General features: G+C 48.4%; 1 protein-coding gene across 2 annotated transcripts; it reads left to right on the top strand.

The window, feature by feature from the left end:
• Positions 1-2,566: 2,566 nt before the first annotated feature.
• LOC135983529 (growth-regulated alpha protein-like) lies at positions 2,567-4,938 on the top strand. 2 transcript variants are annotated; one of them, XM_065595928.1, is made up of 4 exons: positions 2,585-2,792; positions 3,142-3,268; positions 3,369-3,452; positions 3,991-4,937. In XM_065595928.1, the coding sequence occupies exons 1-4, from the start codon at positions 2,600-2,602 to the stop codon at positions 4,007-4,009; spliced, it is 423 nt and encodes a 140-aa protein (XP_065452000.1). In that variant the 5' UTR covers positions 2,585-2,599; the 3' UTR covers positions 4,010-4,937. The 2 variants fall into 2 exon arrangements, with proteins under 2 accessions (XP_065451999.1, XP_065452000.1); XM_065595927.1 differs by having other exon boundaries at positions 2,567-2,792; positions 3,369-4,938.
• The last annotated feature ends 15,121 nt before the right edge of the window (positions 4,939-20,059 follow it).

Genomic DNA, 20,059 nt, shown 5'->3' with positions numbered 1-20,059 from the left:
AATTCCTAGCAAAAATAGATTCCACTACACGTGGCTTGGTTATGTTTATGTTTAAACTTAAAGAGCATTTTGTCATGTACTAGAATTCTCAGCTATTCTTTTATCACAAAATATATCACTTACTAAATTCAAAAGCAGGACAATAAATAGTTTTGCTTGACGCTTTTTGTGATTTCAGCTTTGTATGATTTGCATGTCTAGTGCATTAGCTAAGTTACCTAATGCAGTAATTATTATTAATTTCTGACATAATTTTGTCGTCATACCTGCTATGGGGCATAAACTGCTGCTTGCGGGACTTTAAAGTTCTGTTCCTGCTACAGGGCATAAATCATTCTATATGCCAAAATTCCCCCTCTGCAAGAAACATTTAAGAAAGTGGGCTACACTGCTCTACCCGCTGTAATTACTGTGGCCAGAATAGGCCCAAAATGGATCATCCAAAAGCTTTCACGAAATTAAACTAAAAATAAAACCTGCTCCATTTAAGCATCAATTGTTTCTGCATTCTTTGTCCACCTAAAGCACCAACTAAAGTCAATGGTGAAACCCTGACCCCATTGATGTCTATGAGAGTCTTGCCACTGATTTCAATGAAGCCGGGATGTTGCCCACTGGCCCATTCTGCTCCTACTTGAAACCAAAGGGAGTTTTACTGTTAATTTTAATTGGACCTGGATTGAGCCCCAGAACAGACCTGCTATTGATTTGTTATTTTGCAATGGGAGAAGAGCTGTTCGCACAGCCTATATGCTGCATAAAGAAAATGAAATTGAAAATGTTACCAAAGGAACACACTTGACACACGTTGCCAAATATCAGAAACTGGGTTGGCAGAAAGACCCACACAACTCTCAGAATTGCTCTAGCTTTGGAAGATGCTTAATAGCATCATTCATGGGGGTTTTATTTGGTGCACAGCTACTTGTGTGTATGTTCCCCACGGTGTTGAATGTGTGGTAATTGTCAGGTGTTTCTGTAATTTGCCCATAAGGTTGCAGAGCAAGAACCGTTTAGGGCTGCCATAGCTGTCTGATTAGATAGACAGTTCACTCACTGGTAAATTACATTTTAGGCATTAGTGTAATTTAAATGAATAATAAGGTTATGTCAATGACCTGGGATGAATGATTTCCCCCCTCCTACTATGTGCTTTCAGTCATTTGCAATAAACCAGATATGCAGTTTTAGCTTCCATAGAGAACAGTGAAATATGAGCTCCTCATCAGATGAGGAGGAAGACCCCTGGATTAATTTAACAGCTCACTGTGCCGATAAATACATGACCTCCCGAATGTCGCTGTCATGTTACATTCTCAGCTTCCCCTTTCCTGTAAAAAATTATGGAGAGCGTCAACCTGCAGATTTAAAAACAAAACTGTAGAGTCATGTTAAAATACAAGGCTCAGACCGCTTGATATCACATCATGCCGATGGTGCAGATTGACTGTGGAGTGTTACAATAAGTGAACTAGTTTAAAGAGGGAGCATTAGAGGCCTAATAAAGAGCTATGCCACTGAGTGAGCAGCAAGAGGCGTTAAGATCCCAGGAACTAGCCTGAGGAGGGAGTTAGATGGAGACAGCACATTAAACACGAGGGACAAATCTGCCCCCCGCTACACCTGTTCCCCCGGCCTGGCTTCACTGTAACCAAGGGCAGAATTTGATACATGGTGTCATCACCTTTAGCCGATGCACACAGGCCAAACCCTCTGTGCACTATGCGGGTCTGACCCGGCCTTCGTTACACGGGGGTACAGGGTCTGCCTCTCCGCACTGCAAGGCAGCCTCTGTTGTTGTCATTACACATGAATCCGGCAGTAAAATGACGTGTGTATAAGGAAATCCTTCTCCAGACTGACCCCAGAGCTCTCCTCACCCCCACCAGAGAAGTGACACTTTGCTCAGGGTTTGGAACTGAAGGAGTTTGAAGGACACAAACTCCAGCCGGATTCTGGGCTGAACTATGTCTTCATTCCCCCCTCAAGCTTAGAAATCACAGGACTGTGCATATTTCAGACCCCCCAGGTTGGTGGTGCGCCCAGTTCCCGTCCCCTCCCCCTCCCCCAGGGCGATTCCCTGGCTAGGACAGGGGCCAAACTGTCCGACCCTTCCAGCTGCATGTGACAATCTTCAGAAGTTCAAGAGCCAGGTCGCACCTGCCGGGGCTCAGACCTTCAGCCCCACAGGAGGCGCATCAGGGCTTGGGGCTTCAGCCCTGCAGGGAGCGGGGTCTTGGGATGCGCCTTGCCCTGAAGGCCCAACCCCCCCCCGCCCCCCTGCAGGGCAGCTGCGGGAGCCGGCAAGCTGGGCGCTGTGCTCTGGGAAGAGGCAGCTGCAAACAGCTGGGAGCTGCAGGGGCAGCCGCTGCCTCTCCCCATAGAGCTAAAGCAGCGGCCCCTCCCCGCAGCTCCCAGCGGTTTGTCACCTGGCTGAGGAGCCGGGAGCGACGGGACCCGGGAGCTGCGGCCGCTCCGCTCGGGGCGCCCTGGTGGCTCCAGGCGGGATCCCCGAGCCCAGCCCTTGGCGCGGGGCCGGGACAGGCGGGGCCCGGCTGAAGCGGATTTCTCCGACCGCTCCTCCCCCTCTGCCCCGGGAATGTCCCGGCCGGGTCCCCGCGGGGATAAAAGCGGCTGCGGGGCGCTGCGGAGGCTCAGAGCTGAGCCGAACCCAGATCCCCAGCACCAGCCTCCGCCGCCAGCCCGGACCATGAGCCGCCCCCGGAGCCTCGCCCCTGGCAGCCCCCTGCTGCTGCTGCTGCTGCTGCTGGCCTGCGCCGCGCTGTGCCGGGGTAAGGGGCTCGCTGCGCCGGGGTGGCCCCGGGACCCGGGCTGGGGGAGTCTCGCTTCCCACTGGGGCTTGGAAGGACGGATCGGACCCAGGTGTCCGAGAGCCGGCCGCATGCGGGGAGTCTCGGGAAGGATGGAAGGGACCCAGGTGTCCGAGAGCCGGCCGGATGCGGGGAGTCCCGGGGGATGGAAGGGACCCAGGTGTCCGAGAGCCGGCCGGATGCGGGGAAGGCCCGGGCCGGGGGCATGGGTCAGACCCAGGGTGTGGGGCGAGGGGTGTCTCCCGGCCGCCCCCCTGCGGAGTATCTGGCCGCCGGCAGGAGCTGAGTCTTTCTCCCCCTTCCCGGGCAGGTGCCCCCATGGCCGGCGAGCTGCGGTGCCAGTGCCTGCAGACCGAGACGGGGGTGATCCACCCCAAGCACATCGCCAACGTGGAGCTGATCCCCGAGGGACCCCACTGCGGGGTGCCAGAAGTCATGTAAGTGTCGGGGCCCTGCTGCCCCCCCACCCAGCCTGCGCCCCCCTCCCCGCCCCGCCAACCCCCCGCTCACCCCGCTCTCCCCTCCGCCTCCCCGCAGAGCCACCACGAAGCAAGGCATGAAAGTCTGTCTGGAGCCCACCGCGCGCTGGGTCAAGCTGATCATCACCAAGATCCTGAACAGGTACGTGCCCGGGGGGTGTGTCTGTTTGTGTTGTGCCAGCGGCCCGTGGGTGCAGCTCTAACGCCCGTTGTCCCGTGTCATGGGAGCGTGGGCAGCAGACTCGGTCTGAAGCCGGTGTCCGTGTTGCAGGGACAAGGGGCGAGAGGGGCCACTGAGTCTTAACCGGTGGATACTTCTCATTACAAACCGCGGGGCCAAGCTGGGCCAATCCGTCCAGCTCCATTATAGGGGGAGAAACTAAGCCCAGGTGTCATGTAGGAAAACGAGTTTAAATAAGTGTCTGTACTCTTCGCCATTAACCCGGGCTGCTACCCGTACCTGGTGGGGTCCCTGCCACTAAATGCCATTGATGAGATGTATCAGCGCTGTCCCTATTCCTTGTGACACACACAGCGCCCACGGAGGGCAGCTGGAGGCTAGTGCACAGGGAATGCAAGCTCAGAGCCTGGAGCGGGGAAAGGCAAGAGCAGAAGTGAGTCCAGGTGAGGTCTTTCCGGATGTCACTTGTAACGTGTGTTCTGTTGTCTGACTGTTGCAGTAAATCGACCAAGCTGTGAGGGGAGAAGAGGACATGAACAAGGAACTACAACAGAAACTACCTGTGTGTACAAGGGGAAACCAGTGTGAGAGACAATGGGAGCCCGAGGCTGGATAACTAGCCATGATGAACTCTCTTCTTTTGAAGGTCTGATAGACCAGCCTGCGCTCCATTCAACTTCCACGCGTTCCACTGAGTTATTACAACCTGGGCTTATTTATATATTTATTAATTCATCTCTGTATAGCTCTTCAAGGGCTAGGTAGTTTTTTTGTTAAGCACCTTAGATCTTCCTGATCACCTGAAGGGATAATGCTGCAGTAGTGGTTCAAGAGTTGGCTTGTGATTAATCTAATACACATTCCAAATAGCCCCTCCCCTGGGATCCTCTGAGCAGCTCAAGGTGGGAGTACTGTGGAGCTGTGCCTTTCACATGGGGCATGTGCAGGATGCCTGCTGGGTTGTGAATAATCAGAGTTTCAGATCCTGGAGCTGCCCAGCATTGAGCCAAATGTGTAAGATTACAAAGTGAAATCCAATTAGAACAAGCACCGTAAGTTGTTACACTCCTGAAATGTGTTGCCAAGGCACATATCCCTGAGACACAGAATCATTTGCTTGGCTAGGTGAAACAGACTAGCAGCTATTCTCCTTTCATAAAGATTGCTTTTCTATAAAAATGTGGCTTCCGGTCACTAGCTGTCGTTTCTGCAAACTCTTTAGGGGTCTGTTTTGATGTGTTAAATTATTTCTATGCAATTTAAATATTTGGTATTTATGCTGAAGGTTTAAGAACAGTAACGTTCTGAACATCCTTGGACATTTTATGTCTGCATTGTATGACATACTGTCATGTTCTGTGTAGAAGTGGTATTACAAATTGTACTGCACTAAAATATTTTCTGATTAAAAGTGGTTTGAGTCTTCAACTCAGTTAAGTGTTCATGTCCATGTATCTGTCCCAGTGAGACCCCGGGGAAAGGGTGGTGTGGGTGGGAATTGGTAGGATACACACCTGCCTCCAAGCTTCATCCCCTTTCCTATTTTATGTAATGTTTGTCTGCATTTAACAGACTCTTGGGTCCAGAGTTGCAATATTTAAACTCATCATCTGCACACCTCATTGTGAAGGGAAATTCAGCCTCGGAACGTGGTTCGTGGCTATGAAAGCTGCAAGGACTTGCACGTTTGCTTAACTTGCCTTGAGACTACGCATGTGCTTAAAGCGCCCTGCAAGATCAGGCACATAATGATTCTTTGCTGTTCTAGGAAACAAGACAGCGCCAAGGACAGAGCCCAGAAGACACTCGCTTTATATATAAAGTAATTCTCAGGGCATGTGCATGCTCTAGCAGTAAATAAAAAGAGGGGTTGGGGTGCTTAACTGTAGATGTTTGTAAAAGCGCCGTGCCCCTTTATCTGGTTCCATCCTACCTGCGTGTCATGGAGGATATTCCCAGAAGGAAGTGTTAGACCCATAGGCACAGGTTCACTACATCGTCCATGCCTCTCCAAGGGTTGCAGCTGTCTGGAGGTGCCTGCCTTCCACACCTTCCTCATTCACACCTCATTCATTCAACAGGGCAACTGATTACAAATTTTTCCTTTACCTTAACTATACTACATTAAGGACCCGCTATAACAAATGACCGAGGTTCAATACTGCTGTTTCGGTGGGGCGGCGCAGGGGAAGGAGGGTTTGTTTCCGCGGGGCCCTGGGGTGTGTGTGATTCAGCGGCGCTGGGGGGGTTGTTTCCGTGGGACGGGTGGGTGGTGCCGGGGGGGGTTGTTTTGGGGGGGGCTGGGTGGCGCTGGGGGCAGCTGGGTGGCGCTGGGGGGGGCAGTGGGTGGCACTTGGGGGGTTTCGGCCCTCAGCTGTTTTCTTTGGAGTAATATGGCCTCTTTACAAGTTGTGCAGGCCTGTGGTAGGGTAAGAGTTTGCTTTCCTTGCTTCATCAGTGCCCCACTCACCCAGCTCCTTTCTCCTGAGGGGAGCAGCTTTTGGTCATGTCAACAAGGACAAGTGCAGAGTTCTGCACTTAGGACGGAAGAATCCCATGCACTGTTACAGATTAGGGACTGAATGGCTAGGCAGCAGTTCTGCAGAAAAGGACCTAGGGGTTACAGTGGACGAGAACCTGGATATGAGTCAACAGTGTGCCCTTGTTGCCAAGAAGGCTAACGGTATTCTGGGCTGTACAAGTAGGGGCATTGCCAGCAGATCAAGGGATGTGATCATTCCCCTCTATTCGACATTGGTGAGGCCTCATCTGGAGTACTGTGTCCAGTTTGGGGCCCCACACTACAAGAAGGATGTGGAAAAATTGGAAAGAGTCCAGCGGAGGGCAACAAAAATTATCAGGGGTCTGGAGCACACGATTTATTAGGAGAGGCGGAGAGAACTGGGATTGTTTAGTCTGCAGAAGAGAAGAATGAGGGGGGATTTGATAGCTGCTTTCAACTACCTGAAAGGGGGTTCCAAAGAGGATGGATCTAGACTGTTCTCAGTGGTACCTAATGACAGAACAAGGAGTAATGGTCTCAAGTTGCAGTTGGGGAGGTTTAGGTTGGATATTAGGAAAAACTTTTTCACTAGGAGGGTGGTGAAGCACTGGAATGTGTTACCTAGGGAGGTGGTGGAATCTCCTTCCTTAGAGGTTTTTAAGGTCAGGCTTGACAAAGCCCTGGCTGGGATGAGTTAATTGGGGATTGGTCCTGCTTTGAGCAGGGGGTTGGACTAGATGACCTCCTGAGGTCCCTTCCAACCCTGATATTCTATGGTTCTATGCCATGTGACAAGGGGAATCTTATTGGACTTCCTGGCTCCTCCATCCCACTCTTGCAGGCTCTGCTAAGAGTGGGTACCGCATGGCCCTTACTGCCTGGGATCCTACACAGATGATTCTGAGCTTTGTGTCTTGTCTCAGAGAACATGAGCTGATCCATACAAATATAAGTCTGAGCGGCCTTATTTAACTCTCCTTTATACAAGCCTCTGGATTGTCGCCCTGTGCTTGTGAGGGGAGGAGGTAAAGCAGAGCGTGGAAGGCTGCTGCTCCGCCGGGAGCTGGAGGATGAGGTTGAAGTACAGCAGGGTAGTCAGTCTCCAGCCCCTTGAAACCTCCGCATGCAAACGTGCTGCACTTCCCTACACAGGCCTCACTCGGGCTGCCCTCCAATCAGGGCCGGCTCCAGGCACCAGCCCACCAAGCTTGTGCTTGGGGCAGCACCTGGAGGAGGGCGGCGCGGCGCTCTGGCCCCCGGGGAGAGCGGGGCCATGGCCGGGCTCGCCGCCCTCCTCCCAGGGCTCCGGCCGCCCTCCCCCCCGGCCACCGGGGGGAGAGCGGAGCCCCCGCCGGGGCTCACCGCCCTCCCCCCACACACACGGGTGGGGGGGCGCGGCGGCCAGCGGCTTTTTTGCCTGGGGCGGCAAAAAAGCCAGAGCCGGCCCTGCCTCCAATTGTTCTAAATTTGTCTAGATTTTTATTTTGTATATAGCAGCCAAGGGAAGACAATTTGCATAGCTAATCCCCAAAACATCTGATCAGTTATGTTCTGCACACACTCCTGACTGTGATAGGAAAAATCTTTCCTGGCTACTATAACAGTGTTTCTCAAACTGGGGGTTCTGCCCCAAAAGGGGGTCGCAAGCCTATTGTAGGGGGGTTGTGAGATCATAATGTCACTGGGGGAAAGAGGAGCTGCGTGGGCAGTGGGGGGGGGGGTAACAACAGCAATTGGTCTCTGGCTGCCCACTTCTGAAGGCAGCGCCGTCAGCAGCAGCAGCGCAGAAGTAAGGGTGGCAGTACCATACGTTGGCACTGCCTGCAGAGCTGGGCACCCAGCCAGCAGCTGCCGCATCTCCAGCCACCCTGCTCTGAAGGCAGCACCACCACCAGCAGCAGTGCAGCCGTAAGGCTGGCAATAGCATGAGTATGCACTTATGGGTAGGTACAGTCATTTGCTGTCACTGTTTTGGGGAGGTCGTCACAGCTTGAAATATTTTCAAAGAGGGGCTCAGCCAAAAGAAAAGTTTGAGAACCCCTGTACTATAGGAAAACTGTAAGAGAGGAGATGCTTCATCCAGACTCCAGTGGGAGTTGGACACAGTCCAAAGTGAACCCAGCAGTTGTTCTTTCCATCAGCTTCAAATTCACCCTCCCCAAAAGAAAAGCTCATGTACTGAACTTGTTCAAACAAGTGTATATTGCTTTTGTCTAATCTCCAATGATCATATTTTAAGGGAGCTGGTGTATATTGCTCCCTGCAGCCTTAGACGTGTTATGTCATTTAGGTATGGCACAATGTCCATTTTTCTATGAAAAATGCTGTGCTGCTGATGAATGGTTCATTTATTATGGACCAAATTCTGTCTTTGGATTTCATGTGCACAATTTCCCCTGACCTTGTTCATGTTTCTGCCCAGCAGGAAACTCCACACTGAAATGAAGTGGAATCTAAAGTAATATTATCAAGGCCAACTGTTGCAATCTTTACTAGTCAAAACTGACATGTGGAAGAGTAAGGACTTTAGGATTTGGCCCCAAATGACTAATCAGATCCTTTTATGCGAGGACATAGTCATTAGGACTGTGACGCTGGTAAGCCAAGTGCCAGCTCCGGTGAGGGCCGAGTCAGCTGAGAACTGACAAACGCAGCTGGAAGCCAGGCTGTAGCGAAGTGAGACTCACCAGCGCGGCGCCTCCTGCTGGTTGTCTTGGGAATTAGCTTTCCAGCATACAGAGCGCCTCCTCCTGTCCGGTGTCTCGCTTGTCACTGGCCCCCGTGTCCCTCCCAAACCCCAGTGCCCCTTTTCCTCAGGGTTCTGCCCCCAGCAGTACCCCACAATCTGGGTCTCCCCTCCCAGGGGAACCCCCAACCCTCTATCCCCACCTTGCCTCAGTGGCTACTGCCAGTCATCATCTAGCCCCCGCTCACTGGGGCAGACGCAGTCTGTCATGGCCACTCATCATTGGCAAGGAGATAGGCAGAAGCAGCTGGTCCAGTCTCTCGGCTGCGCCTCCCAACGCCAACACCTGCATAGGCCTTTACAAGGCCTCAGCCTGGGGAGTTGCCAGGCTGAAGCTCCCCAGCTCCTCTGGCCGCTCCCCAGCCCTGCTCCACTCCAGGTGCCCTTTTCTCCTGGGCAGCCAGGTCCTTCTCTCTCTCCAGAGCAAGAGAGAGACTGATCCAGCTCCTCCCTGAGCCCTTCTAACAGGGCCAGGTGTGGCCTGATTGGAGCCTGGACCCAGCTGTGGCTGCTTCCCGATTCAGCCTAGCCTTTTTTCTAGGAGCGGGGTAACTGCCCTACTACACAGGTCAATAAGTTAAATGTATAAGAATGGTATAAATGCATTGTTAAATGTACAGGAACGTATTTGGTTTTAAACTTCATGAAAACTAATGGGATGCTACTTGCATTATTTTCACTTATGTGTATCCTGTTATAATGGAATAGCGAACATGTACATTGTATAGATCCCCTTTCTAACTAAAAAACCCAATCACATGAGAAACAACCTTGTGTAATGCAAATGAAGAACTTTAATAACTCCTGTTCTTCTTTTTGCGGATACAGACTAACACGGCTGCTACTCTGAAACCTTTAATAGGGAAGTGCTAATTCTCGCGCATTTCAAAGCAAGTGGTCATTGTGTGTGATCAGAGATCAAAGACTAAATGCACTCCTCTCTCTCTGCCATCAACGAAAGAGCCCATGTGGATAGCCAAACTATCTATTTGTTTTTCTGTGAGAAGAAGCTATAAGAATGGACACAAGGAAAAGTTCTTCATCTCTGGATTGTTTGTATTCTAATAGGGCAGAATAGCTGAACGAGAAGAGAGAGATCCCCAGAGTTATTCTGGGTAGCCCTAAAAGACTTCTGAGAAAATGGCAGATCGCTACATCTCTGCTACCATTTGAAATTATAGACTGTGTATATATTTGTACCTGCTTTAACCTCTCAATAACTCTCATCAGCCTTTAGTTAGCTTACTACAGACTTAGCTACCTGCATTGTCTTTGGTGTGAGACTAGGATGCAAATCGACCTGGATGAGTGACGGGTCTCTTGGGACTGGGTGTTATCTGAAATATTTTGTGATTTTTGGTGTAAGTGACCATTTATCACATAGCACGGCTTGCCTGGGTAGCAAGACAGACACTTCAATAAAGGGACTGTCTGTGACTCCATTATAAGACTGCTGTGGTACTTCAGAAGTTCCCATTTGTTACTCGGTTGGGGGAATCTAATTATAGAACATATCACCAGTTTGGGGTGTCTGTCCTGCTTTTGACAGTCTGCCCTGAAGCAGGTGTGATGGGTTGGGTCACAGAAACCCCCTTGGGACTGCCACCGGATGTGCTGAGACTACCTCTGACTCAGTTTTCCCTGTCACCTTGGGACTTCAGAACCTTGTCTTGTTGAGCCAGACACGCTAGCCTGCTGCAAACACAGACCCAGGTCTGAACCACATCCCCCAAAAGCTGCAGACTTACCTGAAAACGGCTTAGAAAGTGTTCCTGTCTCTAGCACCCGGATACCCACTTCCCAATGGGATCCAAACCCCAAATAAATCCATTTTACTCTGTATAAAACTTATACAGGGTAAACTCATAAATTGTCCGCCCTCTATAACACTGATAGAGAGAGTTGCACAGCTGTTTGCTCTCCAAGGTATTAATTACTTGCTCTGGGTTAATTAATAAGCAAAAGTGATTTTATTAAGTATAAAAAGTAGGATTTAAGTGGTTCCAAGTAATAACAGACAGAAGAAGTAAGTTACCAAGTAAAATAAAGCAAAACACGCAAGTCTAAGCCTAATACAGTAGGAAACTAAATGTAGGTAAATCTCACCCTCAGAGATGTTCCAATAAACACCTTTGTTCTCCTGTGCAAGATCACAGCAACAAGATGGAGTCTGTAGCCACCTGGGTAAGTCACATGGTACTATGGATGATTCAGCTTTTTGCAGGCCGATGCCATTGTTTACATGTTAGTTTGAACATTACCAGGAAAGCTCAGATGTGGATTGGCATCTCCCAAAGTCCATTGTCAGTTAAATGTTTCTTGATTGGGCACTTACCCAGAATCGTCCTTTCTCAAGAAGCTGACCAAATACTTCACTGAGGCTACTTAGAATCAAACAAGTACATAGCCAATATTCATAACTTCAAATACAAAAATGATATACACACACAGACAGCATAATTATAACCAGCAAACTACAACCTTTCCATAGACACCCCACTTGGCCTCCTCTGTACAAGAACCGGTGCAATCATAGGACCCTGGTTGCAACAATGATCTATACGGTCACAGTTCATGTCCATAATGTCACAGCAGGCACTCACAGTAGCGAGTCACTCCAGACAGCATGACCAGGACTTCAGATGGTACAATTTAAAAAACAAACAAACAGAATTTGAATTTACATAATGCAATTTCTGAATCTCTTCTTCTTCCTTCCCTTAAATTCTTATCCTATTTATAGCTTCTGATTTCCAATTGTAAACTCTGTAAGGCACAGCCCTTATATTACACACATTTTGTATTGTGTCTTGCATTTTAAAGCACTAGACTATAACAGCCATGCTTACAAAATATGAAAGAAATCTATTCACCTTCTAAGAAGAATTCACCACAGTCGGATAACGTGGTCCCTTTTAAAAACTGCACCAGAGCATAAATATAATGAAAGATTGTTGCAGGCATGTTTTGGGGATTAAATGGACTTTTTGATTCTGGAATTTCCATTGTATGCTCCTAGTCAGTTTATTCAGTTTTTTTAAATAAATAAATGTTTACTAAAATTTACCTGGTCTTTATTTCCATTCATTGGCATATATTACACATCTTGGTCTTAAATTATGCATGCAATTAAATCCTGTGAATTTGCTCAAAGGCTCAGCTACACTGTCTAAATTTGCACCGTGATGGAGTTATGGGCCGGAGCGTTTAGACTGAACCTCTAATCAGCTCACCGGGAATTCTGCGCTCGTGGTGGCACGGTTGGGCCCGATGTTGCTTAAGTTCCAATTCAAGTGAAACAAAATGACTTGGGCAGTTGATACTTAACAACAACTAAATTATTAGGAATATCCACCCCCCTCCGGAAGATAAATTTGGTTATAAGCATCAAAAAGAAATAACCTCCTGTCTTTGAAATAAGTATAAAATATAGTTTGTAACCACTCCATCTCAAAACATGTTCCCAGTTGTAAATTATGAGTTTGCATGACAATTTATCTTATATGGAATGGGGGAAAAAGAGGATTCTTGCATAAGTCAAAATAATTTCCAGGTCAAACCCTGATTAGATGGGCCTTTTCTTTAGAGAAAATAGGGGAAAGCACATTACAAGGTAGCGCCTCACCGTTCTTACACTGAATGGATCACCTCAATTGGAAAGGCACAGAGGAAGCCTGGTCTGGTCCTATTCAGTGGAGGCAGATAAAGGCCTGGGGAAAGCCTGAATCCAAGAGAAATTAAGGGGAGTGAAACTGCAGGTGGTCTAAGTATGCTCAGTTTCACCAGTGGTGCACATCAAAGGGAATGGAGCTCAGAAGTGAGATCAGAATCAGATCCCCGCTGTCTCAGAAGGCCCAGAAACTCACGTGCAATTCCAACTCTCCCACCTACACCCCTACTTCCGTTCTCTCTGACACAAACACTTCTAATGCTGCACCCAGTTCAGAAGAGCAATACTTTCCCTCTCTGAGCCACATACTTTTTTTCTCTAAATGCGTCTGACTCCTCCATGAAAGCGAGGTATTTAACAGAACTGCCTTTGGCCAGATCCAATCTGAATAAAGGAGGGGCAAACTCTGCTTACGCATCTCAGCCCTGGCATGCAACACACCTGCTCTTCAGGCTGACTCTCTCCTGAGCAAACCACCGTGGTGCCAAGTTACAGCGTGGGTTCATAAAGTGGGTCAAGCAGCCTCCCAGGGCCTCTGACTTGAGGGGGTTGTTTTGCGTTATGGAAAGTTCAGACATTTGATTGTCCCAACAGGAACTGTGGCCTATAGACAAGCTATTCTAGCAGTCTGCATTCATTACATCACTGGTTGGCAACGCCACGGTGTTGACTGTTCTGCTGTACTGTACATAGGGGTTTAACACTGTAGCAAGATTGAGACTCACCAGCGTGGCGCCTCCTGTTGGTCGTCCTGGGAATTAGCTCTTCCAGCCCAGAGCGCCCTCTGCAGGCCGGTGTCTCGCCTGCTGCTAGCTCTGTGTCCTTCCCAGACCCCGGTGTCCTTTGCCCAGGGTTCTGCCCACCGCATGTACCCCCTCACTCTGGGTCTCCCCTCCCAGGGGAACCCCCAGCCCCCTATCCCCACCTCGCCTCAGTGGCTACTGCCAGTCTCCATTTAGCCGCCGCTCACTGGGGCAGACGGCAGTCTGTAAACCACTCATCATTGCCAAGTGGGGATTGGACCACCTGCCTCCGCCTATCTCTGGGCCGCCCCTCTGCAGCCCCAGGACCTTTTGTGGGCCCTGAACTCGGCCTGCAGCCTGGGGCTCTGCTAGGCTGGAGCTACGCAGCTCCCTCTGCCCTTCCCCAGCACAGCTCCACCCTAGATACCCTCCTCAGCCTCCCAGGCAGCCCGGTCCTTCTCTCTCTCTCTAAGGAGCTAGAGCGAGTGTGTTTTTAGTCTCTGGCCCTCAGCCCTCTTACAGGGCCAGCTGGGCCCTGACTGAGCTGGCCACAGCTGTGGCCGCTTTTCCAATCAGCCCAGTTCCAGCCACAGCCCTCTCCAGGGCTGCTTTAACCCCTTCAGGGCCAGAGCGGGGTGACCACCCCACTACAAAAACTAATGAATTAGGGGAACAGATTACATAAAATCTTTGGAGCAGCGATTGTCTTCTTGTTGTGGGTCTGTACACTACCTGGCACAATGGGGGGCTGGTCCATGATTGGGGTTCCTAGGCAGCACCTCAATACAAGTAACTAATAGTCAGACTGTAAGAGCCATCTCCCCCAGAAAGTCCCTGCACTGGAGGAGAAGAGGCGCATACACTGTAGCTCTCTATTCCTGCACACATTGGCCAAGGAAAGACGAGCTGAACAGTAGAGGACAGACACTTTGCAGGCAGCTCTGGCCATCAGCAAGAGAGGGTGGATGCAACAGGAAAACTTGGAAACCACTTTAGGTATCAGCCTGTGAAACAAGACTAAGCCCCTGTGTGAAAGCAATGGTCGAACACCGCAAGGGACAGAACACAATAGAGGGGGCTGCAATACGCTGTGTGGCTGCACACAACAGACCCTGCCGGCATCAGCTAAACGACACACATGGCGTATCCCAGACTGAAGCCAGGAACGTTGACTTCAACACCACAGAGCCCCTGTCCCTGGTAGCTAAAGAAGAGCGTTGGTCAGCTGTGGTGTTCATACTATGGATTAGGCCTTCTGGGGTTGCAGTCAAGAGCGAGCGACATAGTTACGCGCACTTGAGCAGGTCTGACCTACAGATGGCATCAACACACACACACACACACTTAACCAATGAAACACACATTGTAGAAATTAAACGGGGCACCTGATAGCCTGTTAGTGCTCAGATCAGAAAGACCACCAGCAATATTGACTGTATCTGCAAAAAACGAAGGCTGGACTAGACGTGGAGACTGTCCTCTCATCCCTAGAGATGCTCTTTTGAGTTCAGCAAAAGGAGAAGTGTGTAGACGCTGACCTGATCACTGGATAAAGAGAGGGCTTTGTTCTACTGGGCTATCCAGCCAGTTTTTTCTTATGAACACAGGTTTTTAAATGTTTGAGTAAATTTGGGAATAGATGGATATGACAAATTGTGGCTTTTTGCTCTGTTTCCAGAGCCTGGGATGGCAGCACTGTTAATGGTGGATAGGCCAGGATGAAAGATTCCAACCCAGGCTGAAGCGCAGTGGCTGAGGAGAACTCTATGAATAGAAGACTGGAATAGATGCCTATCCACGATGCTGTTGGTGTTGCCGTTCAGAACCACACCTGAAAAAAATAGAGCACTTCGGGCAAACTCTGGTGTCAACTGAAGTTAATGCTGGGTGCTCATTCAGCAATTTTGAAAAACAAGTTACTTAATACAGGCAACTAAATATATAGTTAGGATCATAATTTTAGGCACGGTTAAAAAAATCCATGGCCTGTATTTCAAAGAGCTATGGGCCACCTTTTCAATGGAATTCATCACATGGCAGCTCCTGTTTGGAAAATCTGGGCTCTCCCCTTGTGTTTAAAGTGCCCATTATCCAGAAACTCCAGTGGATCCGCGGAGGGCAGAACACTTTTGGAAATCTGACCATCTAGGTGTCTAAGTGGGAGCTGAGTCGTTTTGAAAATCCAGCCCAACACTGCTTTGGCTGTGTTCTTCTAAGGATACCCGAAGTGTCCACTACAACGGCATTCACTTACTGGGAACAGGGACAGGCCCTACCTTGTCCTGTGTCAAGGACGAACAAAGTTAGCACAGCTGCTTTCTGACGCCCTAAAAAAAAAAGACTTCATTCCCCATCCAGAGTGTGACAGCAACATGAAACAAATTACTGAGAAGTGGAAAATGTGGCTTGCACATTTACTCTTTGATTAGAACATTCATTTTGCCCTCTCTGTGTCATCATTTCTAGCAGTTGACACGCTATCCCCTTATGAAGACGCATGCCTGTGTGGTTACTCCCGTTCCTGTGGTCTTCCCTGTTTCAGACACTTCAGCATGTCTGAGCATGAAATCTGATCCACTGACCTTTGCTGTGCCAATTTTACCGATACAAGAGATTAATGTATTCACCGCTTCTCACTGCTTTAATAGACACTGAACCACCCAGTCGCTCTCATCTTTCACCATCTCCTGGCTGTGTAACCAAGCATATGCATACATTCTAATTATATAGTGGAAGAGTCTAGCCATGAGCTAATCCCAGTTTTAGAATCTAGATGGTGTGCAGATAATTTTCTAGTGTCATGCAGCTCTCACCCTGGAAGGAGTTCACTCTTTCCGGATGACCACTCAGTTGTGGTTTCTATTTAATTTTGTGAACAGCGCCTAACCCGAAGTGTGAACCTGGGTTACATTGGGATGAGTGAGTCTCAAATGATTTGAAGGTTCCTTATCTGAAAACTCTTATTATTAATTATTAATCATTATTATTATTGCAGTAGCACCTCGAAACCACTGTGAAGGGCCCCATTCTGGTAGGTGCCATAGAAACATGGAGTAAAAAATAAAAAGACAAACTTTCTGGCCCCATGGAGCCCTCATGGGTTGGAATCCAGGCCCTAAGTCAACAGGAATTTTGCCATTTGCTTCAGTAGGGCAGGATTTCACCCCAGATGTGTAATGAAAATGTACACAAATGTCTTTGAAGCAGAAAACCCACAAGATCAGATTCCAGCAGGTTTGAGGCAAGCTGGGGGAAGGACTGGGTAGCTGCCTCCTGGGAAAAATGGAAAGACAATAGATAAATGTAGGTGTCCGTCATAAAAAAAAGTTGTTGGCCCCTCTCAGATCCTGTTCCCCTCTTCATAGTGAAGATTGTCTCCTCTTTCCATCCCTCTGTCCCCATGACTGAGCCTTTGCTAGGGCTTGCAGAGGTGCCGAGACAGTCAGCTGTGAAGTGGAGGGGTAACAAGAAGAGCCTGTCTGCGTTAAGTAGGTTGTCTTGCCATGTAGGAGCAGCACCACCCAGGTGTTGGACCTGGGATCTTCAGAGCTAAAAGCCATGAGCTACAGCAGCTTGAGCTACAGCCCCTTAGCTAGGCCTGTAGCAGACTCCTATCCTATGTAGATGGGGCATGGCCGGAGCGGGGGGACCTGTAACACACACTCCCTAGTGGATTACACAAGCCCTACTGGTGTAAACACCCCCACATCGCACATTCTTCTTCCTTGCACATCAGTAAAATCTGCAATCTTATTGTCCAACGGTCATGGAAAGCGAACGCAGAATGGGCATAAGGCCGGCTGAAGGGAATTCAGTTCAAGCAAATGTTTATTCACCATTTTTGCACTCTCAGTACATCTCTAATTTCTCTGTCATTCAGTGTGTGGTAGGTGTTGGTGCAAGGCCTCAAAACTAGTTCAGGGCAGATTTAACTTTCAGGCCCAATTCTTGGGCAAGTCAGACACTTTGTCACAGGATTAAGACATTCTGACACGTATAATTGTCCTTCTGCCTTGCATTACGACAAATGGGTTTAATTAGTTACAACACAGGAAAGTGAACTGGAAGTGACTGAGGAAATAGGCTCCTACTCCCTGAATAATATTGCTGAAGTTACATGTTGGCTGACAAGTCATGTTTGCTGATCAAGGAGGTCTTCCTTCTAGATGTAATTAAGCTATCCCAAGGGTGTCTTTTAGCTCCTTCATGCAATGAGTGGCTGCTACCTCTTTCGTGAGTTAAGATTACTTCATTCCTGGAGTTGAAGCTCAACTTCACCTTTAAAAAATGAATGTATCTTAAACAGAAGCGCTGATGAACTAATGCTGAATCATATTGGAATTCACCAAAAGGCAAGTAGTGACACCATTTTTTCAGGATGAACCTTCTAGTAAGTAAGTGTCAGTTGACGTAGTAAGAATGATTTTTCCTTTAAAAAATGCACTGGCAATTTTGTCCCACATGGGATGGGAACTGTCCAGCAAGGACTGTAACTCATGTCAAAATAGGTTTTGCCAACTTTCTGTTCAGCTGTGTGAGACATTACAAAGCTGTTGCTGGAACTACAGTTATTCCATTAAAAGACAAAGTCCCATACTGAACTCTGGTCTCACTAGGGAATATCCCATTGTCCAAGATTTGGAAGTAGCATGGTTATTTTATTAAAAGTGACAGACTGTTTCACAATTCCTAGCAAAAATAGATTCCACTACACGTGGCTTGGTTATGTTTAAGTTTAAACGTAAAGAGCATTTTGTCATATACTAGAATTCTCAGCTATTCTTTTATCACAAAATATATCACTTACTAAATGCAAAAGCAGGACAATAAATAGTTTTGCTTGACGCTTTTTGTGATTTCAGCTTTGTATGATTTGCATGTCTAGTGCATTAGCTAAGTTACCTAATGCAGTAATTATTATTAATTTCTGACATAATTTTGTCGTCATACCTGCTATGGGGCATAAACTGCTGCTTGCGGGACTTTAAAGTTCTGTTCCTGCTACAGGGCATAAATCATTCTATATGCCAAAATTCCCCCTCTGCAAGAAACATTTAAGAAAGTGGGCTACACTGCTCTACCCGCTGTAATTACTGTGGCCAGAATAGGCCCAAAATGGATCATCCAAAAGCTTTCACGAAATTAAACTAAAAATAAGACCTGCTCCATTTAAGCATCAATTGTTTCTGCATTCTTTGTCCACCTAAAGCACCAACTAAAGTCAATGGTGAAACCCTGACCCCATTGATGTCTATGAGAGTCTTGCCACTGATTTCAATGAAGCCGGGATTTTGCCCACTGGCCCATTCTGCTCCTACTTGAAACCAAAGGGAGTTTTGCTGTTAATTTTAATTGGACCTGGATTGAGCCCCAGAACAGACCTGCTATTGATTTGTTATTTTGAAATGGGAGAAGAGCTGTTCGCACAGCCTATATGCTGCATAAAGAAAATGAAATTGAAAATGTTACCAAAGGAACACACTTGACACACGTTGCCAAATATCATAAACTGGGTTGGCAGAAAGACCCACACGACTCTCAGAATTGCTCTCGCTTTGGAAGATGCTTAATAGCATCATTCATGGGGGTTTTATTTGGTGCACAGCTACTTGTGTGTATGTTCCCCACGGTTTTGAATGTGTGGTAATTGTCAGGTGTTTCTGTAAGTTGCCCATAAGGTTGCAGAGCGAGAAATGTTTAGGGCTGCCATAGCTGTCTGATTAGATAGACAGTTCACTCACTGGTAAATTACATTTTAGGCATTAGTGTAATTTAAATGAATAATAAGGTTATGTCAATGACCTGGGATGAATGATTTCCCCCCTCCTACTATGTGCTTTCAGTCATTTGCAATAAACCAGATATGCAGTTTTAGCTTCCATAGAGAACAGTGAAATATGAGCTCCTCATTAAATGGCGGAGGAAGACCCCTGGATTAATTTAACAGCTCACTGTGCCGATAAATACATGACCTCCCGAATGTCGCTGTCATGTTACATTCTCAGCTTCCCCTTTCCTGTAAAAAATTATGGAGAGCGTCAGCCTGCAGATTTAAAAACAAAACTGTAGAGTCATGTTAAAATACAGGGCTCAGACTGCTTGATAAAATCATGCCGATGGTGCAGATTGACTGTGGAGTGTTACAATAAGTGAACTAGTTTAAAGAGGGAGCATTAGAGGCCTAATAAAGAGCTATGCCACTGAGTGAGCAGCAAGAGGCGTTAAGATCCCAGGAACTAGCCTGAGGAGGGAGTTGGATGGAGACAGCACATTAAACACGAGGGACAAATCTGCCCCCCGCTACACCTGTTCCCCCGGCCTGGCTTCACTGTAACCAAGGGCAGAATTTGATACATGGTGTCATCACCTTTAGCCGATGCACACAGGCCAAACCCTCTGTGCACTATGCGGGTCTGACCCGGCCTTCGTTACACAGGGGTACAGGGTCTGCCTCTCCGCACTGCAAGGCAGCCTCTGTTGTTATCATTACACATGAATCCGGCAGTAACATGACGTGTGTACAAGGAAATCCTTCTCCAGACTGACCCCAGAGCTCTCCTCACCCCCACCAGAGAAGTGACACTTTGCTCAGGGTTTGGAACTGAAGGAGTTTGAAGGACACAAACTCCAGCAGGATTCTGGGCTGAACTATGTCTTCATTCCCCCCTCAAGCTTAGAAATCACAGGACTGTGCATATTTCAGACCCCCCAGGTTGGTGGTGCGCCCAGTTCCCGTCCCCTCCCCCCCCCCCAGGGCGATTCCCTGGCTAGGACAGGGGCCAAACTGTCCGACCCTTCCAGCTGCATGTGACAATCTTCAGAAGTTCAAGAGCCAGGTCGCACCTGCCGGGGCTCAGACCTTCAGCCCCACAGGAGGCGCATCAGGGCTTGGGGCTTCAGCCCTGC

This window comes from Chrysemys picta, chromosome 5, assembly GCF_011386835.1.
Source record: "Chrysemys picta bellii isolate R12L10 chromosome 5, ASM1138683v2, whole genome shotgun sequence".
Lineage (NCBI taxonomy): Eukaryota > Metazoa > Chordata > Testudines > Emydidae > Chrysemys > Chrysemys picta.
The sequence above is the reverse complement of the archived record's forward strand: the minus strand, read 5'-3'. Positions and strand labels throughout refer to the sequence as shown.